We start from the raw sequence: 18,147 nt of genomic DNA on the forward strand, positions 1-18,147 counted from the left end.
GAGAGTCCCCCCCAAAGTCACTTGAGTGTTGATGGATTCGCCTCCAGTTCTTCCACAGCTTCTGCAACCGCACAGACTCCCATCCAAACCATCGGCAACCCAAGCTCTAGATCCAAAAGTCCGACACGATCAGGAAGCACGTACAAATACCTTATAGAGGGCACCGGATTCGATCCTGGGTCGATGGCACTGTAATAGCGTTCTGCTAATTGCACTGCCCTAAATTCCTCAGCCATTTCCTTCTTTCTCAAAGTAGTTCTTCTACACGATAAATAAAGGACCTGTGGTGGCGCACATCCTCAGGGCGAACCGGCCCCGCGTGTATCGCCATGTGGCGGGGCAGCCATGGGGAGATGGCGTCGTCAGGGGTTTCTCTCTGACTCCAGCAACCCTTCCAGCGCGCGCCCTGGGCAGCGATTATGACGTCACCACGCTGCTAGTACCCTCTCGTATCCTGGTTCCAATACCTGGTACCCTTTCAGCCAGTCTTCAGCCTGCCTTCAGCAGTCCGCAGCCTGGTACGAGCCCCTTGACCACAGTCACCAGCAGCCTGCAGCTTGAGTGGGTTCCTTGCTTCGAGTCATCAACAGTCCACAGCCTATCTGTTCTTCAGCCACACAGCCCCCTCGCTGGTCACCATCCAATAAGATTGTCTCCTCTGCTTCTTCTTCTCAAAGGCAGGGGTGGTGTCCCTGTTTTCTGGTGCCCTACACCAGTAGTCCTCTGCTTCCCCAGAGTCTGCAACTCCCTGAGACAGCTGCCAAACAGAGGTGCCTCCATCTTGGGCCCAGACCCTGCAGGGATGATGTTGGAGTAGCCATGGAGATTAACCACAGTATATCTTGGACATAGTACCCACTGCAGTCACTTAGATGGTACCATTTAGAGGTAACCTGTCCTTAAACTGCATCAACTCACTTCATGAAATATTTGCTGTTAGGTTAAACTGACAGCACCATAACATTTGGTCCTTCAGAATCCTCACTGGCTGTGGGAAGAAGCTGTTTCTCAGCCTGGTGGTGTTGGCTCTGATCCTCCTCACAGGTCAGTAGTTTTCTATTTTCTCCCTTGTTCTTCAATGATAGGGAAGATTCCTACTCTCCAATCGCTCAGAGAGATTCCAGTGTCCATGGAATTTGGGAAAATGATAAATAGTGTATTTCCTCTATTCAGAGTCACCTCTTTCGGGTTTGACAGACATGATCAGGTTACTAGGATTACGCAGTATTCAGACTCATTAAATTGTCATATAACATTACTATTACTTGTTTCTTTCAGTTCCTCATTTCCACATGGTTCCACACTACTACCTCTGGGAGATTTCTTGAGTTTAAATTTAAATTTAGACATACAGCGCAGGCAACAGGTCATTTCACTGTGCCTCCCAATTTACACCGAATTAACCTACACCCCGGTACGTTTTGAACGGTGGGAGGAAACCTGAGCCCCCGAGGAAAACCCACGCAGACACGGGGAGAACATACAAACTCCTTGCAGCAGTGTGGGAATTGAATCCCGAATGCAATTGCTGGCGCTGTAAAGGCGTTCAGCTAACCACTCCGCCAACTGTGCTGCCCCATCTTCTCTCTTCTCCAAATATACACGCCAAGCACTTGCTGAATTAAATTGACTTCTGCACATACATCAGGATAACAGGCCCCATGAGCCCAATGACACCTAATTAACCTACCCCCTCCGTACATTTTGGAGGGTGGGAGAAAACGGGAGCACACAGAGGAAACCCATGCAGATGTGGGGAGAATGAACAAACACCTTATAGACGGCGCCAGATTCGATCCTGGGTCGATGCCACTGTAATAGCGTTCTGCTAATTGCACTGCCCTAAATTCCTCAGCCATTTCCTTCTTTCTCAAAGTAGTTCTTCTACACAATAAATAAAGGACCTGTGGCGGCGCACATCCTCATAGCGAACTGGCCCCGCGTGTATCGCCACGTGGTGGGTCAGCCATGGGGAGATGGCGTCGTCAGGGGTTTCTCTCTGACTCCAGTATCCCTTCCAGCGGGAGCTCTGGGCAGCGATTATGACGTCATCACGCACGTGGTGACTGAGCCTGAGCTGCCCTTAAAGGGGCACGTGCTGAGCTTGAATCTTCAGTGTGGTGACTGTTTTTCTTCAGCTACTTCAAGCGCCACAGTGGTGACCCCGACAGGCCCAGACGACTATGTGGACCCAGTTAATGATGGACGCAGCCGAGGTGAACACAGTAGCCCCCAAACTTCTCCCCTTCTGGCCCAATCGCCCACGAACATGGTTTGAGCAAGCGGAGGCACAATTCCACCTGCGCAACATCTTAGCCGACGCCACGAAGTTCTACCACGTCGTGGGTGTGCTGATCAGGACACGGCAGGAAGGGTGGACGACATCATTTACTGGCCACTAGCAGTGGGCAAGTACACCTCCCTCAAAAATCTACTCCTGGGGAAGTTTGGCCTCACTCCCCAGCAGCGTACTTCCAGGCTCTGACACCTGGACAGGTTGGGGGAATCACAGCCCTTCAGCTCTCATGGATGAGATGCTGGCCCTGGTGGAGGATCATGAGTCGTGTTTTCTCTTCAGCCAGATATTCCTTGAACAGATGCCAGACAATACTGGCTCCATCTGTCCGAAGAATACTTTTCCGACCCCCGCAAGGCCGTAGCCCGGACAGATGTCCTCTGGCACGCAAAGCAGGAAAACGAGGCGGCCCTCAGCCAGGTTTCCAAGCCGGGGTCCCGTCGACCGCAGGATACTCCCAAGCGCAAGCCGGAGGAAACCCAGTCAACATGGTGCTTTTACGACCAGCGCTGGAGACCAAAAGCCCGCAAGAGCCGCCATGGAAATGGCCAGGCCAACCACTGTTGATGGCTGCGACAGTTGGCCACGTGAACAGCCTCCTTTACATCACAGACAAATCCACGGGCCGCTGGTTCCTGGTGGACACAGGGGCCGAGCTGAGCACCCTCCTCCTTCAGCACTGGAAACTCGCACCCGGACTCCCAGTCCAGCCTTGCGGACTGCCAATGGCTCCACAATCAAGACCTATGGCACCCGTAGGGCACAGATACAGATCGGGGAAAGAAAGTTCACATGGAGGCTCGTCCTGGCCTCAGTGGGCACCACACTGTTGGGGGCTAACTTCCTAACGGCTCACAGCCTCCTGGTGGACGTGAGGGGTAGGAGGCTGCTCAACGCCCGCACTTTTCACTCAGTGTGACTGGGCACGGTGGTCGACGACAGTCCCAGAATTGCCACAGTAGCCACTGCCATGGACGAGTACGCCGAGATCCTCACCGAGTTTCCTGCCATCCTTGAGCCACGTTTCGACATCGCTTTCCACCGACACAGAGTTTTCCACCTCATTTCCACACAAGCCCCCCCGTTACATGCCAGAGCTAGACGGCTGCCACCAGAGAAACTGAAACAGGCAAAGGAGGAATTCTCCGGGCTCCAGGAGTTGGGCATCATCCGGTGGTTGGATAGTGCCTGGGTGGCGCCTCTGCACATGATCCCAAAGTCATCTGGTGGTTGGAGGCCCTGCAGAGACTCCAGGCGGTTAAACAATGCCACGACTCCAGACAGGTACCCAGTCCCCCATATCCAGGACTTCGCGGCCAACCTCCACGCCACGCAGTTCTTCTCTAAAGTCGATCTGGTGTGTAGATACCACCAAATCCTGGTTCACCCCGATGACGTTGGAAAGACCGCCATTGACACCCCTTTCAGCTTATTCGAGTTCCTCCGGATGCTGTTCGGGTTGAAGAACGTGGCCCAGACATTCCAGCGCCTCATGGACGCAGTTGGTAGGGATTTGGACTTTGTTTTTATCTACCTAGAAGACATCATTGTAGCCAGCCGCAGCCGCGAAGAGCACAAGGCCCATCTCCGTACCCTGTTTGCCCGTCTGGCAGAGTTCAGCCTCACGGTCAACAAGGCCAAATGCCAGTTTGGGAAATAAACATTGCAGTTCCTGGGGCACACCATCTCAGCGTCTGGGGCAGCTCCGGCACCGGAGAAAGTGGCAGCTGTCCAGCGTTTCCCCAAACCCTCCACCCTTAAGGACCTGCAAGAATTTGTGGGGATGGTAAATTTTTACCATAGATTCATCCTCAACGCCACCTGCACCATGTGCCCTCTATTCACACTGATCGCGGCAAAAGAGAAGACCCTGGTCTGGTCGGAGGAGGCGAACAAGTCCTTCGCTGCAACGAAACAAGCCCCCGCAGAGGCAACATTGTTCATACACCCACACCCGGAAGCGTACACGGCGCTCTCGGTCGACGCTTCTGCTACAGCAGTCGGGGGAGTACTGGAACAGTGGCTGGACAGACAGTGGCGCCTGCTGGCATTTTTCAGCAAGCAGTTGCGGCTGTTGGAACTTAAATACAGTGCGTTCGACCGGGAGCTCCTGGCGCTGTACCTGACCCTCCACCACTTTCGAAATTTCTTGGAAGGCATTACTTTCACCGTTTTTACTGTTCACAAATCCCTCACCCAAGCACTGGCTATGGCCAAGGACCTGTGGTCGGCAGGCAACAGCGCCACCTATGTGTCCGAATACACCATGGGCATCCGGCACCGGGTGGGCAATGACAATGTGGTCGCGGATGCGCTCTCCCACCCAGCCATCAACACATTAGCTCCCGGCCTAGACTACGCGCAACTAGCGCAGGCCCAACAACGCGACACCGAAACACAAGCTCTCCGAACCTCTATCTTGGGTCTGCACTTCGAGGATATCGGTTTCCTGACTCTGTCCAGCCACTGCTCTGCGACACCTCCACTGGCTCAGCGTGCCCGGTAGTTCCACAGGAGTGGAGGGCAAGGGTCGTCAGCTCTATCCACGATCTTGCCCACCCCTCAGTGAAGGCAACCGTGAGGATGGTGGCTCAATGATTCGTCTGGCATCAAGAAAGAGGTGGCAGCACTGGCCCGCAACTGCCGTCTAAAATCCACAGGCACATGCAAGCCACTGTTCCACATTTCAACTTGACAACGCGGAGGTTCCGGCATATCCTCGAGGATGTCGTAGGCCCCTTGCCGGTGTCCAGGGAGTCGCGGTACCTGTTCACCACAGTGGACAGAGCAACGAGATGGCCGGAAGCCATCCTGGTCCATGAGGCATCAGCGGAGACGTGTGCTAGAGCCCTGGTTAGCCAGTGGATCGTTCGTTTCAGCATGCCGGGGCACATCACGAGCGACAGAGACGCTATGGTCTCAGCTGGCAAGGTTTCTAGGGGTAACACTTCACCACACCACGGCCATAGTCTAACGGGTTGGTAGAAAGGTTCCGCCGACACTTGAAGTCCGCTCTGATAGCAAGACTTTCTGGCCCCAACTGTGTAGACGAGCTACCCTGGGTTCTCCTCAGGATAAGAATGGCGCCCAATGAGGACCTGCAAGCCTCATCGGCAGAGATGGTTTACAGCGCATTACTCTCCTGGCCAGGTTAATTCTTCGGCTGAGGTGACGCACAACAAAGGCGAGAGGCCCGCAGACCTCCGCAAAAGACTGGCCAACCTAATCCCACCACCCCCATCACGCCACGGCACCCGACCATCCCATCGACGCAAAGAACTGGATGTGGTGCAGTTTGTATTTGTCCAGAGAGGACCACAGAGGGCCTCATTGCAGCGCCCATATGAATGGCCATATAAGGTTCTTCGGCGGTTGGGTGGGACTTTCACCTTAGATATGGGGGGAAAGGAAGAACTTTTTACTGTGCACTGCTTAAAAGCCACTCATTTGGACTTATCCCAGCCGGTGCAGATGGCTGTGCCCAAGCGCCTGGGCCGGCCGCCAAACCGACAAGACGTGTAGCCGGTTCTGGGGGGTGGGGGGTGTGTGGCGGCGCACATTCTCATGACGAACCGGCCCTGCGTGTATCGCCACGTGGCGGAGCAGCCATGGGGAGATGGCGTCGTCAGTGGTTTCTCTCTGACTCCAGCATCCCTTCCAGCGTGCGCCCTGGGCAGCGATTATGACGTCACCACACGCGTGGTGACTGAGCCCGAGCTGCCCTTAAAGGGGCGCGCGCTGATGTGAATAAACAGTCATTAACGATCTTCGGTGTGGTGACTGTGTTTCTCTTCAGCTACTTCAAGCGCCACAGACCCACATTTATCCTTGGTAGTTATTAACCTTTTACATACTTTTAGGCTCCTATAGATTGGTTTTATCTTTCTTGCCAGTTTGATCTCCTCTCCTATCGGGCCTCTGGGTATGAATTCCGAGGTTGTCCTTGGCTGAATTATAAAATTCTCCCAATCATTTATCTTAGTGCATTTTTCTGACAATGTTATGAATCTTTCTCTTAGATTCGAGTTAAAATCTAATAGAACTTCAAATTTATTGTGATGGTAAATACGTGACATCACATTACAGTTTGACCATGAGATTCTTTCTCCTCCATGCCAGACAGAATTTTGACTTATTGGTAACTTTAAATGGTACTCAAGAAGAAAGATATGCATATAGAAGAGAAAAATGTAAACAAAGAAAAAATGTTAACAAACTGACTGTGCAATACAGAAAATAAATATTCAATAATAAATACTGAGCACAGAGTCCTTAAATGAGTCCCTGATTGAGTTTGATGTTGAGGAGTCTGATAGTGGAGGGGAAGCAGCTGTTCCTGAATCTGGTGGCACCGACACCTTTTTCCTGATGGCAGCAGTGAGGACAAAGTGTGTCCTGGGATGTGTGGATCCTTCATGTATGCATTGGTGCTCTCCAACAGTGAGATTTAGGACTCCTTTAAATTTTCTTGTAACCCATGTCTCGGACACTTGTTCTCACCTATTCCATTTTAAACAGCTGCAACATGTCTGGGAGATATCTGAAAATAGTTAGGAGATGTTCAAATAAAGACGTTACCTGGAGGTAGGAAACTGAGGGTAACCTCACAGAGGGGCATCGATAAGGCAAATGGTCCCCAGTCCTTGAGGACCCCTTCCACCCCGCACACAGCATCTTTCAGCTGCTCCCGTCGGGGAATAGGATCAGAGCCGGCGCCACCAGGTGGAGGAACAGCTTCTTCCCATGGGCAGTGAGAATGCTGAACGACCCAAGGAACGGCTCCCACTGACCCTCCAAGACTCTCATAGCCATGAAACAATCTTTATTTATTTATTTGTGCATATGAATACTTGCCCTGCATATATACTGTTTACCTGTACGTGTGTTATGTTTGGTTCTGTGTCTGCGTGTTTTGCACTGAGGACCGGAGAACGCTGTTTCGTGCAGATGTCCCATGACAATGAACTTGACTTGACTTGGCATACATTTTAAGATGAGAGGGGGAAAGATTTAAAGAGGACCTGAGCTGGCAGTTTTCACACAGAGGGTGATGGTCGTGTACATCGAGCTGCAAGAGGAAGTGGTAAAGGTGGGGACAATTGTAATGTCTAAAAGACATTTGAGCAGGTCCATGCATAGGAAAGGTTTGGAAAGACGAGCTCAGGGAGACACCTTGGGTAGCATGGATGAATTGGGCCAAAGGGCCTGTTTCCATGCTGTGATATGAATAATATGGGCAGGGGTGGAAAGTGAAGGAACATTCTGGTGCTGAGTCTTGGTTTCCGTTCAAGGTATGTGCAAGATGGAGGGGTTGGAATGTTGGAACCTGCAGCCTACAAAGGGGTGTGAGGGGTTCCACGATGCTTGTGGGATTTGAGACAGTTGCAAGGACAGGGAGGAGGAGAGAGGGCATGAAAAATGGGTGGGTTTGACCATTTGGACAGGATGGTTAGCGTGATGATCAGTGCCACGCTTTTACGGCGCCAGTGGCCCGGGTTCAAATCTGCCACTGTCTGTAAGGAGTTTTCACGTTCTCCCCATGCCTGCGTGGGTTTCCTCCCATCTTTCAAAAATGTTTGGGGGGGGGGGTTTAGGTTAATTATGTGTTTGGGAGAGACAGGTTCGTGGGTTAGAACGGCCTGTTACCGGGCTGTATGTTCTATTGCGCACTTTGGAAGCTGATCACAGAATTTAAATAGGGACCAGATCTTTGGGAAAAGAATACAAAAAAAAAGGCCGATGATACTTCCTGCGCCTTTTCAGAAAATTCACTTCAGCTGGTGTGTCATAGCTGCAGTTTGGAGACTGTGACCTTTTCTCTCCGTAATGTGTGAACAAGGTTTAATTAAACCCTCTGGTTAATTGTGCCCCTGCAATAATCAACTTCGGGTTAGCTGGACAGCATCATGTTAGCACTGCATTACTGTACTCGACCCTCGTTAGCCCCTCCACTTGAATATTTACCGTTGATCATGGTGTTGGGGACCCTTCCCATCACACAAATGGGCTATCTGCTCATCTCATATTGGGCCTCAGGGAGATAATGAGTTGGAAACAGTGAAACATCCCCAACATTGACCCTTCAAACACCACTAACGTCCACCAGAGTCGGAGGCCCTGAGAGCACATCTTTGATGTTCAAAAATAACCAATCACACCATTAAAAAATTTGAAAATGTTAAAAACTTCAAAACATTTAAAAATTAAAATAATTGAAACTGGAGATCATTTAAAACAACAATGCCATGCATTTAAATTAATTCAAATAAGTAAGAAAAATGTAAAAGACCTGAAAATCACTCCTTTCCCTCACAGCCAGTCCTCTTCACAGAAATGTGCAACCAGTGTGGGTTTAGTGCTAAATTTTCCACAGTGATTTCTGGAGAAATGGCCAATTCGAGACCGAGAGGTTAAAATTATGGGACTCCATCGGAGTTAAAGGGGGAAGAACATTTCTGGACTTGCATGCGTGAAGCTGCAGATACTTTGGAAAGGGTGCAGAGGAGATGTTGCCTGGATTACAGAACATGTCATATGAAGCAAAGTTGGAAGAGCTAGGGGCTTTCTCTTTGGAGGAACAAAGGATAAGAGGTGACTTAGTAGAGGTGGAAAAGATTATGAAGGGAAAAGATAGGGTGGACAGCCAGTGTCTTTTTCCTGGTGTGACAACAGCAAATACCAGAGGACATCTGTTTAAGGTGAGTGGAGGAACGTTTAGGGGAGATGTTAGAGGAAAGTTTTTTGCACAGAGGGTGCTGGGTGCCTGGAATGCATTGCCATGGGCTGGTGGTGGAGGCTGGTTTAATAGAGACATTTAAAAGACTCGTAGATAGGCGCATGGATGTAAGAAAGATAGTTATGGGTGTGAAGTAGGGATGGGTCAGATTGTTGTGGTTCACATAGGTCAGTACAACATTGTGGGCTGAAGGGCCGGTACTGTGCCGAAATGTTCTATGAAGGTGCTCTGAGGTGAATCGAATTGTCCCTCAGTACACTCATCCTTAAAGCACTCTGAAGGCTGATGTAGCAGAGCTTTGATAAACAGTAAAGTTCTCTTACATCAAGGGAGACCACATTCCAGGTAATACACAAATGTACAGGAGAAATTCCTCAGGTTACGCAGCATCCAGAAGAAGTATAGGTTCACGTTCCAAGTTCAAGGGTGACCAATGCTACATTTGGACTCACACCTCCTCCCTCACCATTATTCGGTGCCCCAAACAGTCCTCAGTGAGAAGGAACACTTCATTTGTGAATCGGTCAAATCACTTACTGCATCCGGTGCTCCTGATGTGGTCTCGTCCACATCGGAGAGAATGGCCGCAGACTGGGGCATCGTCCTGTTGAGCACCTTCGCTTTGCCTGCTGCAACAGTAAGGATGTCCCGGTGGACAACCATTTCAATTCCACGTCCCACTGCCACAATGACATATCCGCCCATGGCATCATCCACTGACAAACCAAGGCAACGTGTCCATTTGTAGGAGCGATGCCTTATATTCCATCTGGACATTCACCTCTAATTAGCGTAACCCCCCTCTTTCCCTATACCTCTGCCTCCTTCCCTCCAGCTCCCCACCCCCTTCCCTTCCTTCTCCTAACTTCAAACCTATCCCTCCCACCTCTTTTTTTATATCTTCTACCCTCCTACCTGCATGCACCTCTTACCTGTCAGCCTGTTCTCCTCACCTGCCCCTTCCTCGCCTTCTCCCTCCTCCTCCCACCTTATTATTCAGGTGCCTGCCTGTTTTGGCAGGCCCAGAACCAATATATTGGTCACCCTTTACTTTCTGAGGATGCTGCGTGATCTGCTGACTTTCTCCGACACGTTTAAGTCTTGCACTCAACTCCAGACTGTTGTTGAACTCTGCATTCCAAGTATGCTGGTGAGCCAATTCAACACAAAGAAAGATGCTTGTTTCTACCGCATTTACTGACCTCTGAAATCTGTGGGAAGATGCTGATGGCGATCGGCAGTGCAAATCCAAATGCAGCTAGGCACACCAGGCCGTGTAAAGGAAGCGTCAGTCTCGGATGTGCTTTCAGCATCCGGGTCCTGTGCAGAAAGGTAAGTGTGGTCAGTAAGACAGGTAGGCAGGCAAGTCTGGTGAGGTATGACTTAAATGTAGACATACAACACACCAAGCCCTTTTGGCCCATGAGGCCGTGCCGCCCCATTACATCCAACTGACCTTCTAAGCTTGGTACATTTGTGAATGGTGGGAGAAAACCGGAGCACCTGGAGAAAATCCATGCATACTTGGTGAAAACACACAGAGCAGTGAATTTGAACCTCAGTTGCTGGCATTGTAACAGCACTGCGCTTAAATGCTATGCAAATTGTACCACCCTCATGATGTCGATGAAAGTTTATTGTCACATATACAAGTACAATGTACAGGTGCTCCAAACATTTTGCTGGAGCCGCACAGGTCATGAGGCCCACAATCTAGATGATAAGATATAGGAGCAGAAGTAGGCCATTCAGCCCATCGAGTCCACTTTGCCATCCCATCATGAGCTGATAAATTCTCCCACACAGCCCCACACCCCTGCCTTCTCCCCATAATCTATGATACCCAGACTATTCAGATAGTTACCAATCTCTGCCTTAAATACACCCAATGATCTGGACTCCACATCCACCTGTGGCAGAAAATTCCAGAGGTTCATCATTTTTTGCTGTTCATTTAAAAAAGCAATTGTATTGCTGTTTTAAATGGATACCCTTCAATCCTGAAGTTGTATCCTCTTGTTCTTGAATCACCTACCATTGGTTACAACAATGCCACATCTACTCTGTCCAGGCTTTTTAACATTCAAAATGCTTCTATGAAGTTCCCCTCATTCTTCTGAACTCCAAGGAGTAAATCTGCTCCACAACAATCTAATCCTTCCCTATGACCCTCTATTTTTCTTGTGCCTCAGAATCTTTTGAACGTCCCTATTTTACCAGCCTCCCTTGGCAATCCATTCCTGGCACCCATCACTCTCTATGTAAATAATTTATCATGAACATCTCCCCCAAACTTCCTCCACTCACCTTAAACAGATTTCATAGAAACATAGACAAATTGGTGCAGGAGACGGCCATTTGGCCCTTCAAGCCTACCCCGCCATTCAATATGATCATGGCTGATCAGTACCCGGATCCTGCCTTCTCCCCATACCTCCTGATCCCCTTAGCCACAAGGGCCAGGTCCAACCTACTCTTGAATATTGACAAGGATCCGGCCTCAAATACTTCCTGTGGCAAAGAATTCCACAGATCCACCACCCTCTGAGAGAAGAAATTTTTCCTCATCTCAGTCCTAAAAAACTACTTTTATCCTTAAACTGTGACCCCTGGTTCTGGTTTTTCCCAGCATTGGAAATAACTTACCTGCGTCTAGTCTGTCTAAACCCTTAAGAATTTGATATGTTTCTATAAGATCCCCCCTCAATCTTCTAAATTCCAGAGAATACAAGCCTAGTCTGTCCAACCTTTCTTCATATGTGAGACCCTCCATCCCTGGTATCAGTCCAGTGAACCTTCTCTGCACCCCCTCCATGGCGAGGATGTCCTTCCTCAGATAAGGCGACCAAAACTGCACGCAGTACTCCAGGTGTGGACTCACTGAGGCCCTGTTCAGCTGTAGCAGGATCTCCCTACTCCTGGACTCAAATCCTCTCGCTATGAACGCCAACATAACATTCGCCTTCCTCACTGCCTGCTGCACCTACATTCCCACTTCAATGACTGATGCACAGCAACACCCAAGTCTCGCTGCATCTCCCCTTTTCCTAAACGGATACCATTTAAATAATAGTCCTCTTTCCTGTTCATCCCTCCAAAGTGGATAACCTCGCAATTGGTAATTGCCCAAATACCCCAATTAATCTTCACTCCTCATACGTTTTGAAGGCTGGGAGGAAACCAGAGCACCTGGAGGAAACCCACGCAGACACGGGGAGAACATACAAACTCCTTATGTGCTGTGCCAGATTTGAATCCGCCTTTGGATAATGGTGCTGGCCGTCTTCCCTATCTAAGCCCTTCATAACATCCCCGCTTTAAGATACACTAACTACGATAGTATACCTTAAATTACTATAGCACTCCAAGACAGGAAAATTAGATAACAGATATGAAAGAATAGATGCAATATTAATGAAGGAGTTCATTTCTGCAGTCATCAGGAATGATATCCTAGAAGGCTCTTAAAATGAGGAAGTTAAAATCAGATAGGTGTTCGGTATACTACCATCTTCGAACAGCCATGAGGACATAAAGGAATAGGTATTTAGACACATTTCATAAAGGTGTGAGGGTAATCTGGCTATTGTAGTAGGAGTGAAACACGAAAATCTGCAGATGCTGTGTTCATAGTTAAAACACAGAAATACTGGAGGAACTTATCCGGTCTTTCAGCATCGAACAGGAGACAAAGATACACTGTTGACGTTTCGAGTCTGAGCCCTTCTTCAAGGAATAAGTAGAATGGGTAAAAAACAGGAAATCTCAGAACCTGAATACACCTGAGATTGCCTGAATAGGCTAAGGAACACCTGGTGCTGTAGGGGCAATGAATAAAGTGGCGACTCTCTGTCTGCTTTATGGTAGACAAAAGTTAAAGAATTTCATGTATGTTACATTCTAAATGTAGTGTTATGTGACAATCATGGAACCTTTACCTTTACAGACATTGCTGGCTGGAGCAGGAGTCCAGACCCACACGAGGTGTGAATGGGATATGATCAGGGGACAGGTGAGAATTGATTATGTCTATGTGAAAGGAGACAGGGAAGGGAGCGAGACAGACCTGGGGGAGGGCGACGGGGAAAGAAGTCGGGAGGGGGGTGTTAACGAAAACCCCAGAGGAGTTGACGTTAATGCCATCCGGTTGGAGGGTGCCAGTTAGAAGATGAGGTGTGGCTCCTCCAATTTGCGGATGGTCTCCATATGGCAGTACATGAGACCATGGAGGTACTTGTTAGCAAGGGAATAGCATGGGAAATTAAAATGGGTGGCCACTGGGAGATCCATGCTATGGCGGCGGACAGATTCAAAGTGCTCAACGAAGTGATCTCCCAGGCTGTGCCCAGTTTGTGCGATACAGAGGAGACTACAGTGGGAGCAGTAGATGAAGTTGTGGGAAATTCCTTAAAACTACTGGGAACATTTCAGATTGAAAGCAATTTTAAGTATATTATGGTCAAAAGTTTATATGTGGCATTTTTTTCCTGGAATAGTGAGAGGGTTCTTCTGTGAGCAGTCCAAAGAAACATAGACCACCCCAGCACTGTGTTACGTGACAATCATGGAACCTTTACCTTTACACCCTAGCACAGAGACAGGCCCATCTTGTCGGCACTGAGTTACACAAGAAAATCTGTGATTGTAGTTCACACATTTCTGTGTAAACTATTATTCTGCCCAGTCCCACTGACGTATCCAGTCCATAGCCCTCCATACCCCTTCCATCCATGTACCTGTCCAAATTCTTCTTAAATGTTCAATTTGAGCCCGCATTCACACCTTCAGCTAACAGCTCATTCCACACTCCCACCACTTGCTGGGTGAAGAAGTTCCCCATAATGTTCTCCCCTAAACAGCTGACTTTGTACCTCTAGCTCTTGTCTCACCCGACCTCAATGGAAAAAGCCTGCATGCATTCACTCGATCTATGCCCCCTCAGAATTTTGTATCAAATCTTCCCTCGTTCTCTGATGCTCCAGGGAATAAAGTCCTAACCTAATTAACCTTTCCCTGTAACTCAGTTCTTCTAGACACGGCAACATCCTGGTAAATCTCCGCACTCTTTCATTCTTATTCATGTGACAGGTTAACTTTAACATTCATACAACCTTATAACGTAGAGACAGCGAAAGAATGAGGCTCATTACAAATAAAATGGTCAACTTGTACATGGAACCAAATAACACAGTACGTCTCATCTGCATTCACTAAGATCCAGAGAAAACTACAGCACAGAAACAGGCCCTTTGGCCCATATAGTTTGTCCCGAGAACTACTTTTCCACTCAGTCCCATTGACTTGCACCCAGACCATACCTCCGTACCTCTGCCACTCACGTACCCATCTGAATTTCCGCCAGCTTTTGTTATACGTATCTTTCCTCGAGTATAGTTTTTAGCATCACCGATATGTAGAAATTCTGCCTGGCCCGCAGGAAAAAGAATCTCAGGGTTATGTATGTGATGACAGGCACGCATTCTGATAATAAATCTGAACTTTGAACTTGAACGCACGATCGATCCGCAGGGCCCGATGAGATGTATCCCAGCTGCTTTGGGAGGCAATGAAGGAGATTGTTGCAGCTCCGATGGTGAGTTTTAAGGAGAGGGGCCAGGAGGAGAGTGACATAGGGAGGAATAGAGAAGAGGTCCTAAAAAGTGAGTACAGGCAGTTAGGTAGGGAGTTAAAAAGAAGGACCGCAAAGGGGGTAATCTCTGGATTACTCCCTGTGCCACGTGACAGTGTGAATAGAAATAGAATGAGGTGGAGGATTAACACGTGGCTGAAGGGGTGGAGTAAGGGGCAGGGTTTTAAGTTTCTGGATAACTGGGACCTTTTTTGGGGGAGATGTGACCTGTACAGTAAGGACGGGTTACACTTAAATCCCAGGGGGACCAGAATCCTGGCAGGGGTATTTGCTAGGGCTACTCAGGATCCTTTAAACTAGAATGGTTGGGGGGAGGGAGCAAAATAGTACAGAGCAGTAAGGAGAAGGTTAGCATGCAAACAAAGAAAGTTTGTAGTAAGTATTTGAATATGGATGGGAAGGTGAAAGAGAAAGGAAATGCTCTGGAAGAAGATGAAGGGCAATTGGCAGGAAAAGGAAATAATACTGTTATTAAAGATGAGGGAAAACAGGGATTAAGAATTGGGAAATCTCTGAAATTCATATATTTTAATGCCAGGAGTATTGTCAAAAAGGTGCATGAGCTGAAGGTGTGGATTGAAACTTGGAAGTATGATGTGGTAGCGATTAGTGAGACATGGTTGCAGGAGGGATGTGATTGGCAGCTGAATATTCCTGGGTTTCGTTGCTTTAGGTGTGATAGAGTCGGAGGGGCAAGAGGAGGTGGTGTTGCATTGCTTGTCAGGGAGAATATTACAGCGGTGCTTAGGCAGGATAGATTAGAGGGCACATCCACGGAGGCTATTTGGGTGGAACTGAGGAGTGGGAAAGGAGAGGTTACACTTGTAGGGGTGTATTATAGACCACCCGGAAGGGACCGAGACCTAGAGGAGCAAATCTGTAGGGAGATAGTGGATATTTGTGATAAGCACAGGGTTGTAATTATAGGAGATTTTAATTTTCCACATATAGATTGGGAAACACATTCTGTGAAAGGGCTGGATGGGTTAGAGTTTGTGAAATGTGTGCAAGATAGTTTTTTACAACAATATGTAGAGGTGCCGACCAGAGAAGGTGCAGTGTTAGATCTACTGTTGGCAAATGAGATGGGTCAAGTGACGAAGGTTAGTGTTGGCGAGCACTTTGGGTCCAGTGATCATAATGCCATCAGCTTCAATGTCATTATGGAAAGAGATAAGTCAGGGCCAAGGGTTGAGGTTTTTGATTGGGGAAAAGCTAGATTTGAGGAGATGCGAAAGGACTTACAGGGTGTGCATTGGGACAATTTGTTTTATAGGCAGGATGTAGTAGAGAGATGGAAGTCTTTTAAAGATCAGATTTTGAGAGTGCAAAAGCTTTATGTTCCTGTTAGGTTAAAAGGAGGGGCAAAAGGTTGGAGAGAGCCGTGGTTTTCAAGGAATATTGGAAACTTGGTTCGAAGAAAAAGGGAGGCGTACATTAGGTATAAGAAGCATGGAATTAAGGAGATGTTTGAAAAATACATTGAATGTAAGAGGAATCTTAAGAGAGGAATTAGGAAAGCTAAAAGAAGGTATGAGGACTATAGCAAGCAGGGTGAAAATTAATCCAAAAGGGTTCTACAAATATGTTAATGATTAAAGGAAAGCGAGAGACAAAATTGGTCCCTTAGAGAATCAGAGCGGAAAACTGTGTGTGGAGCCTGGAGAAATGGGGGAGATATTGAACAGTTTCTTTTCTTCGGTATTCACCAAGGACAAGGATATTGGGATATGTGAGATAAAAAAAGCAAATTGGGTAAATATGGGGAATATAGTGATTACGAAAGATGTAGTGTTAGGGCTTTTGAGGAATATAAAGGTGGATAAGTCTCCGGGACAAGACGGGATCTTCCCCAGGACATTGAGAGAAGTAAAGGAGGAAATAGCAGAGGCTCTGACGGTAATTTTCCAAATGTCATTAGAGATGGGGATAGTGCCGGAGGATTGGCATATTGCGCATGTGGTTCCGTTATTTAAAAAGGGTTCAAGGAGGAAGCCTGGCAATTATCGGCCTGTAAGTTTGATGTCTGTGGTAGGTGAATTAATGGAGAAAGTTCTTAGAGATAGTACTTATAAATATCTGGATAGACAGGGTCTGATCAGGAGCACTCAACATGGATTTGTGGGAGGAAGGTCATGTTTGACCAATCTGATTGAATTTTTTGAAGAGGTGACTAGGAATGTGGATGAGGGTAGCGCGGTGGATGTTGTCTATATGGACTTCAGTAAGGCCTTCGATAAGGTACCACATGGAAGGTTAGTTAGGAAGGTGCAGTCTTTAGCTATAAATTTTGAGATAGTCAAATGGATTGAACATTGGCTGAAAGGGAGAGGCCAGAGAGTGGTAGTGGAAAATTGTCTGTCAGGTTGGAGGCCGGTGACCAGTGGTGTGCCTCAGGGATCTGTATTGGGCCCATTGTTGTTCGTTATATACATTAATGATCTAGATGATGGGGTGGTCAATTGGATTAGTAAATATGCAGACGATACTAAGATAGGCGGAATAGTGGATAATGAAGAAGGTTTTCAAGGATTGCAGAGGGATTTGGGCTGCTTAGAAAAGTGGGCTGAAAAATGGCAGATGGAATTTAATGCTGAAAAATAAGTGTGAGGTGCTTCATTTTGGTAAGAAGAATCAGAACAGGACATATGTAGAAAATGGGAGAGCATTGAGGAATACAGAAGAGCAGAAGGATTTAGGAGTAATGGTACATTGTTCCCTGAAGGTAGAAACTCACGTGAATAGGGTGGTGAAGAAGGCTTTTAGTATGCTGGCCTTTATCAATCATTGCATGGAATATAGGAGTTGGGAAGTGATGTTGAGATTGTATAAGGCGTTGGTGCGGCCTAATTTAGAGTTCTGTGTGCAGTTCTGGTCGCCTAATTATAGGAAGGATATAAACAGAGTGGAGAGAGTGCAGAGAAGATTTACCAGAATGTTACCTGGGTTTAAGCATCTAGAGTACAGGGAGAGATTGGGCAGATAGGGTCTTTATTCTTTGGAGTGTAGAAGGTTGAGAGGGGATTTGATAGAGGTATTTAAGATTATGAATGGGATAGACAGAGTGGATGTGGATAGACTATTTCCGTTAAGAGTAGGAGAGATTGAAACAAGAGGACATAAGTTAAGAGTTAAGGGGCAGAGGTTTAGAGGTAACATGAGGGGGAACTTCTTTACTCAGAGAGTGGTAGCGGTGTGGAACGAGCTTCTGGGAGAAATAGTTGCGGCAGAGTCAATTTTATTATTTAAGAAAAAGTTGGACAGGTATATGGATGAGAAGAAGGTGGAAGGTTATGGTCATTGTGCAGGTAGGTGGGACTAGAGAGGAGTGTTTGGTTCGGTGCGGACTAGAAGGGCCTAATGGCCTGTTTCCGTGCTGTAATTGTTATGTTATGTTATGTTAAGTAAAGACAGCACTAAAAAGCATGGTAGTTACAGACTGCTGTGTCGAATGTCAGTGGCTGA

General features: G+C 47.7%; 1 protein-coding gene and 1 long non-coding RNA gene across 8 annotated transcripts in view; one reads left to right on the forward strand and one right to left on the reverse strand.

Moving 5' to 3' along the window:
- Positions 1 to 18,147, reverse strand: part of LOC138756945 (sideroflexin-5-like) — a 309,487-nt gene that overhangs the window by 71,637 nt on the left and 219,703 nt on the right. For 3 of the 5 annotated variants that reach the window (XM_069923411.1, XM_069923409.1, XM_069923413.1), the window contains one exon: positions 10,235 to 10,352. The exons of 1 other annotated variant lie outside the window; for it this stretch is intronic. In XM_069923411.1, the coding sequence (XP_069779512.1) occupies positions 10,235 to 10,352 (118 nt within the window). Of the gene's footprint in view, positions 1 to 6,322; positions 6,837 to 10,234; positions 10,353 to 18,147 lie in introns of those variants that run through there. One more of the 5 variants, XM_069923410.1, reaches the window with a different exon arrangement.
- Positions 12,987 to 18,147, forward strand: part of LOC138756946 (uncharacterized) — an 85,636-nt gene continuing 80,475 nt past the window's right edge. For 2 of the 3 annotated variants that reach the window (XR_011353241.1, XR_011353242.1), the window contains exon 1: positions 13,009 to 13,044. This is a non-coding gene — a long non-coding RNA (uncharacterized lncRNA). Of the gene's footprint in view, positions 13,045 to 18,147 lie in introns of all 3 variants that reach the window. The other variant, XR_011353244.1, reaches the window with a different exon arrangement.

This window comes from Narcine bancroftii, chromosome 3 (assembly GCF_036971445.1).
Source record: "Narcine bancroftii isolate sNarBan1 chromosome 3, sNarBan1.hap1, whole genome shotgun sequence".
Classification (NCBI taxonomy): Eukaryota; Metazoa; Chordata; class Chondrichthyes; order Torpediniformes; family Narcinidae; genus Narcine; species Narcine bancroftii.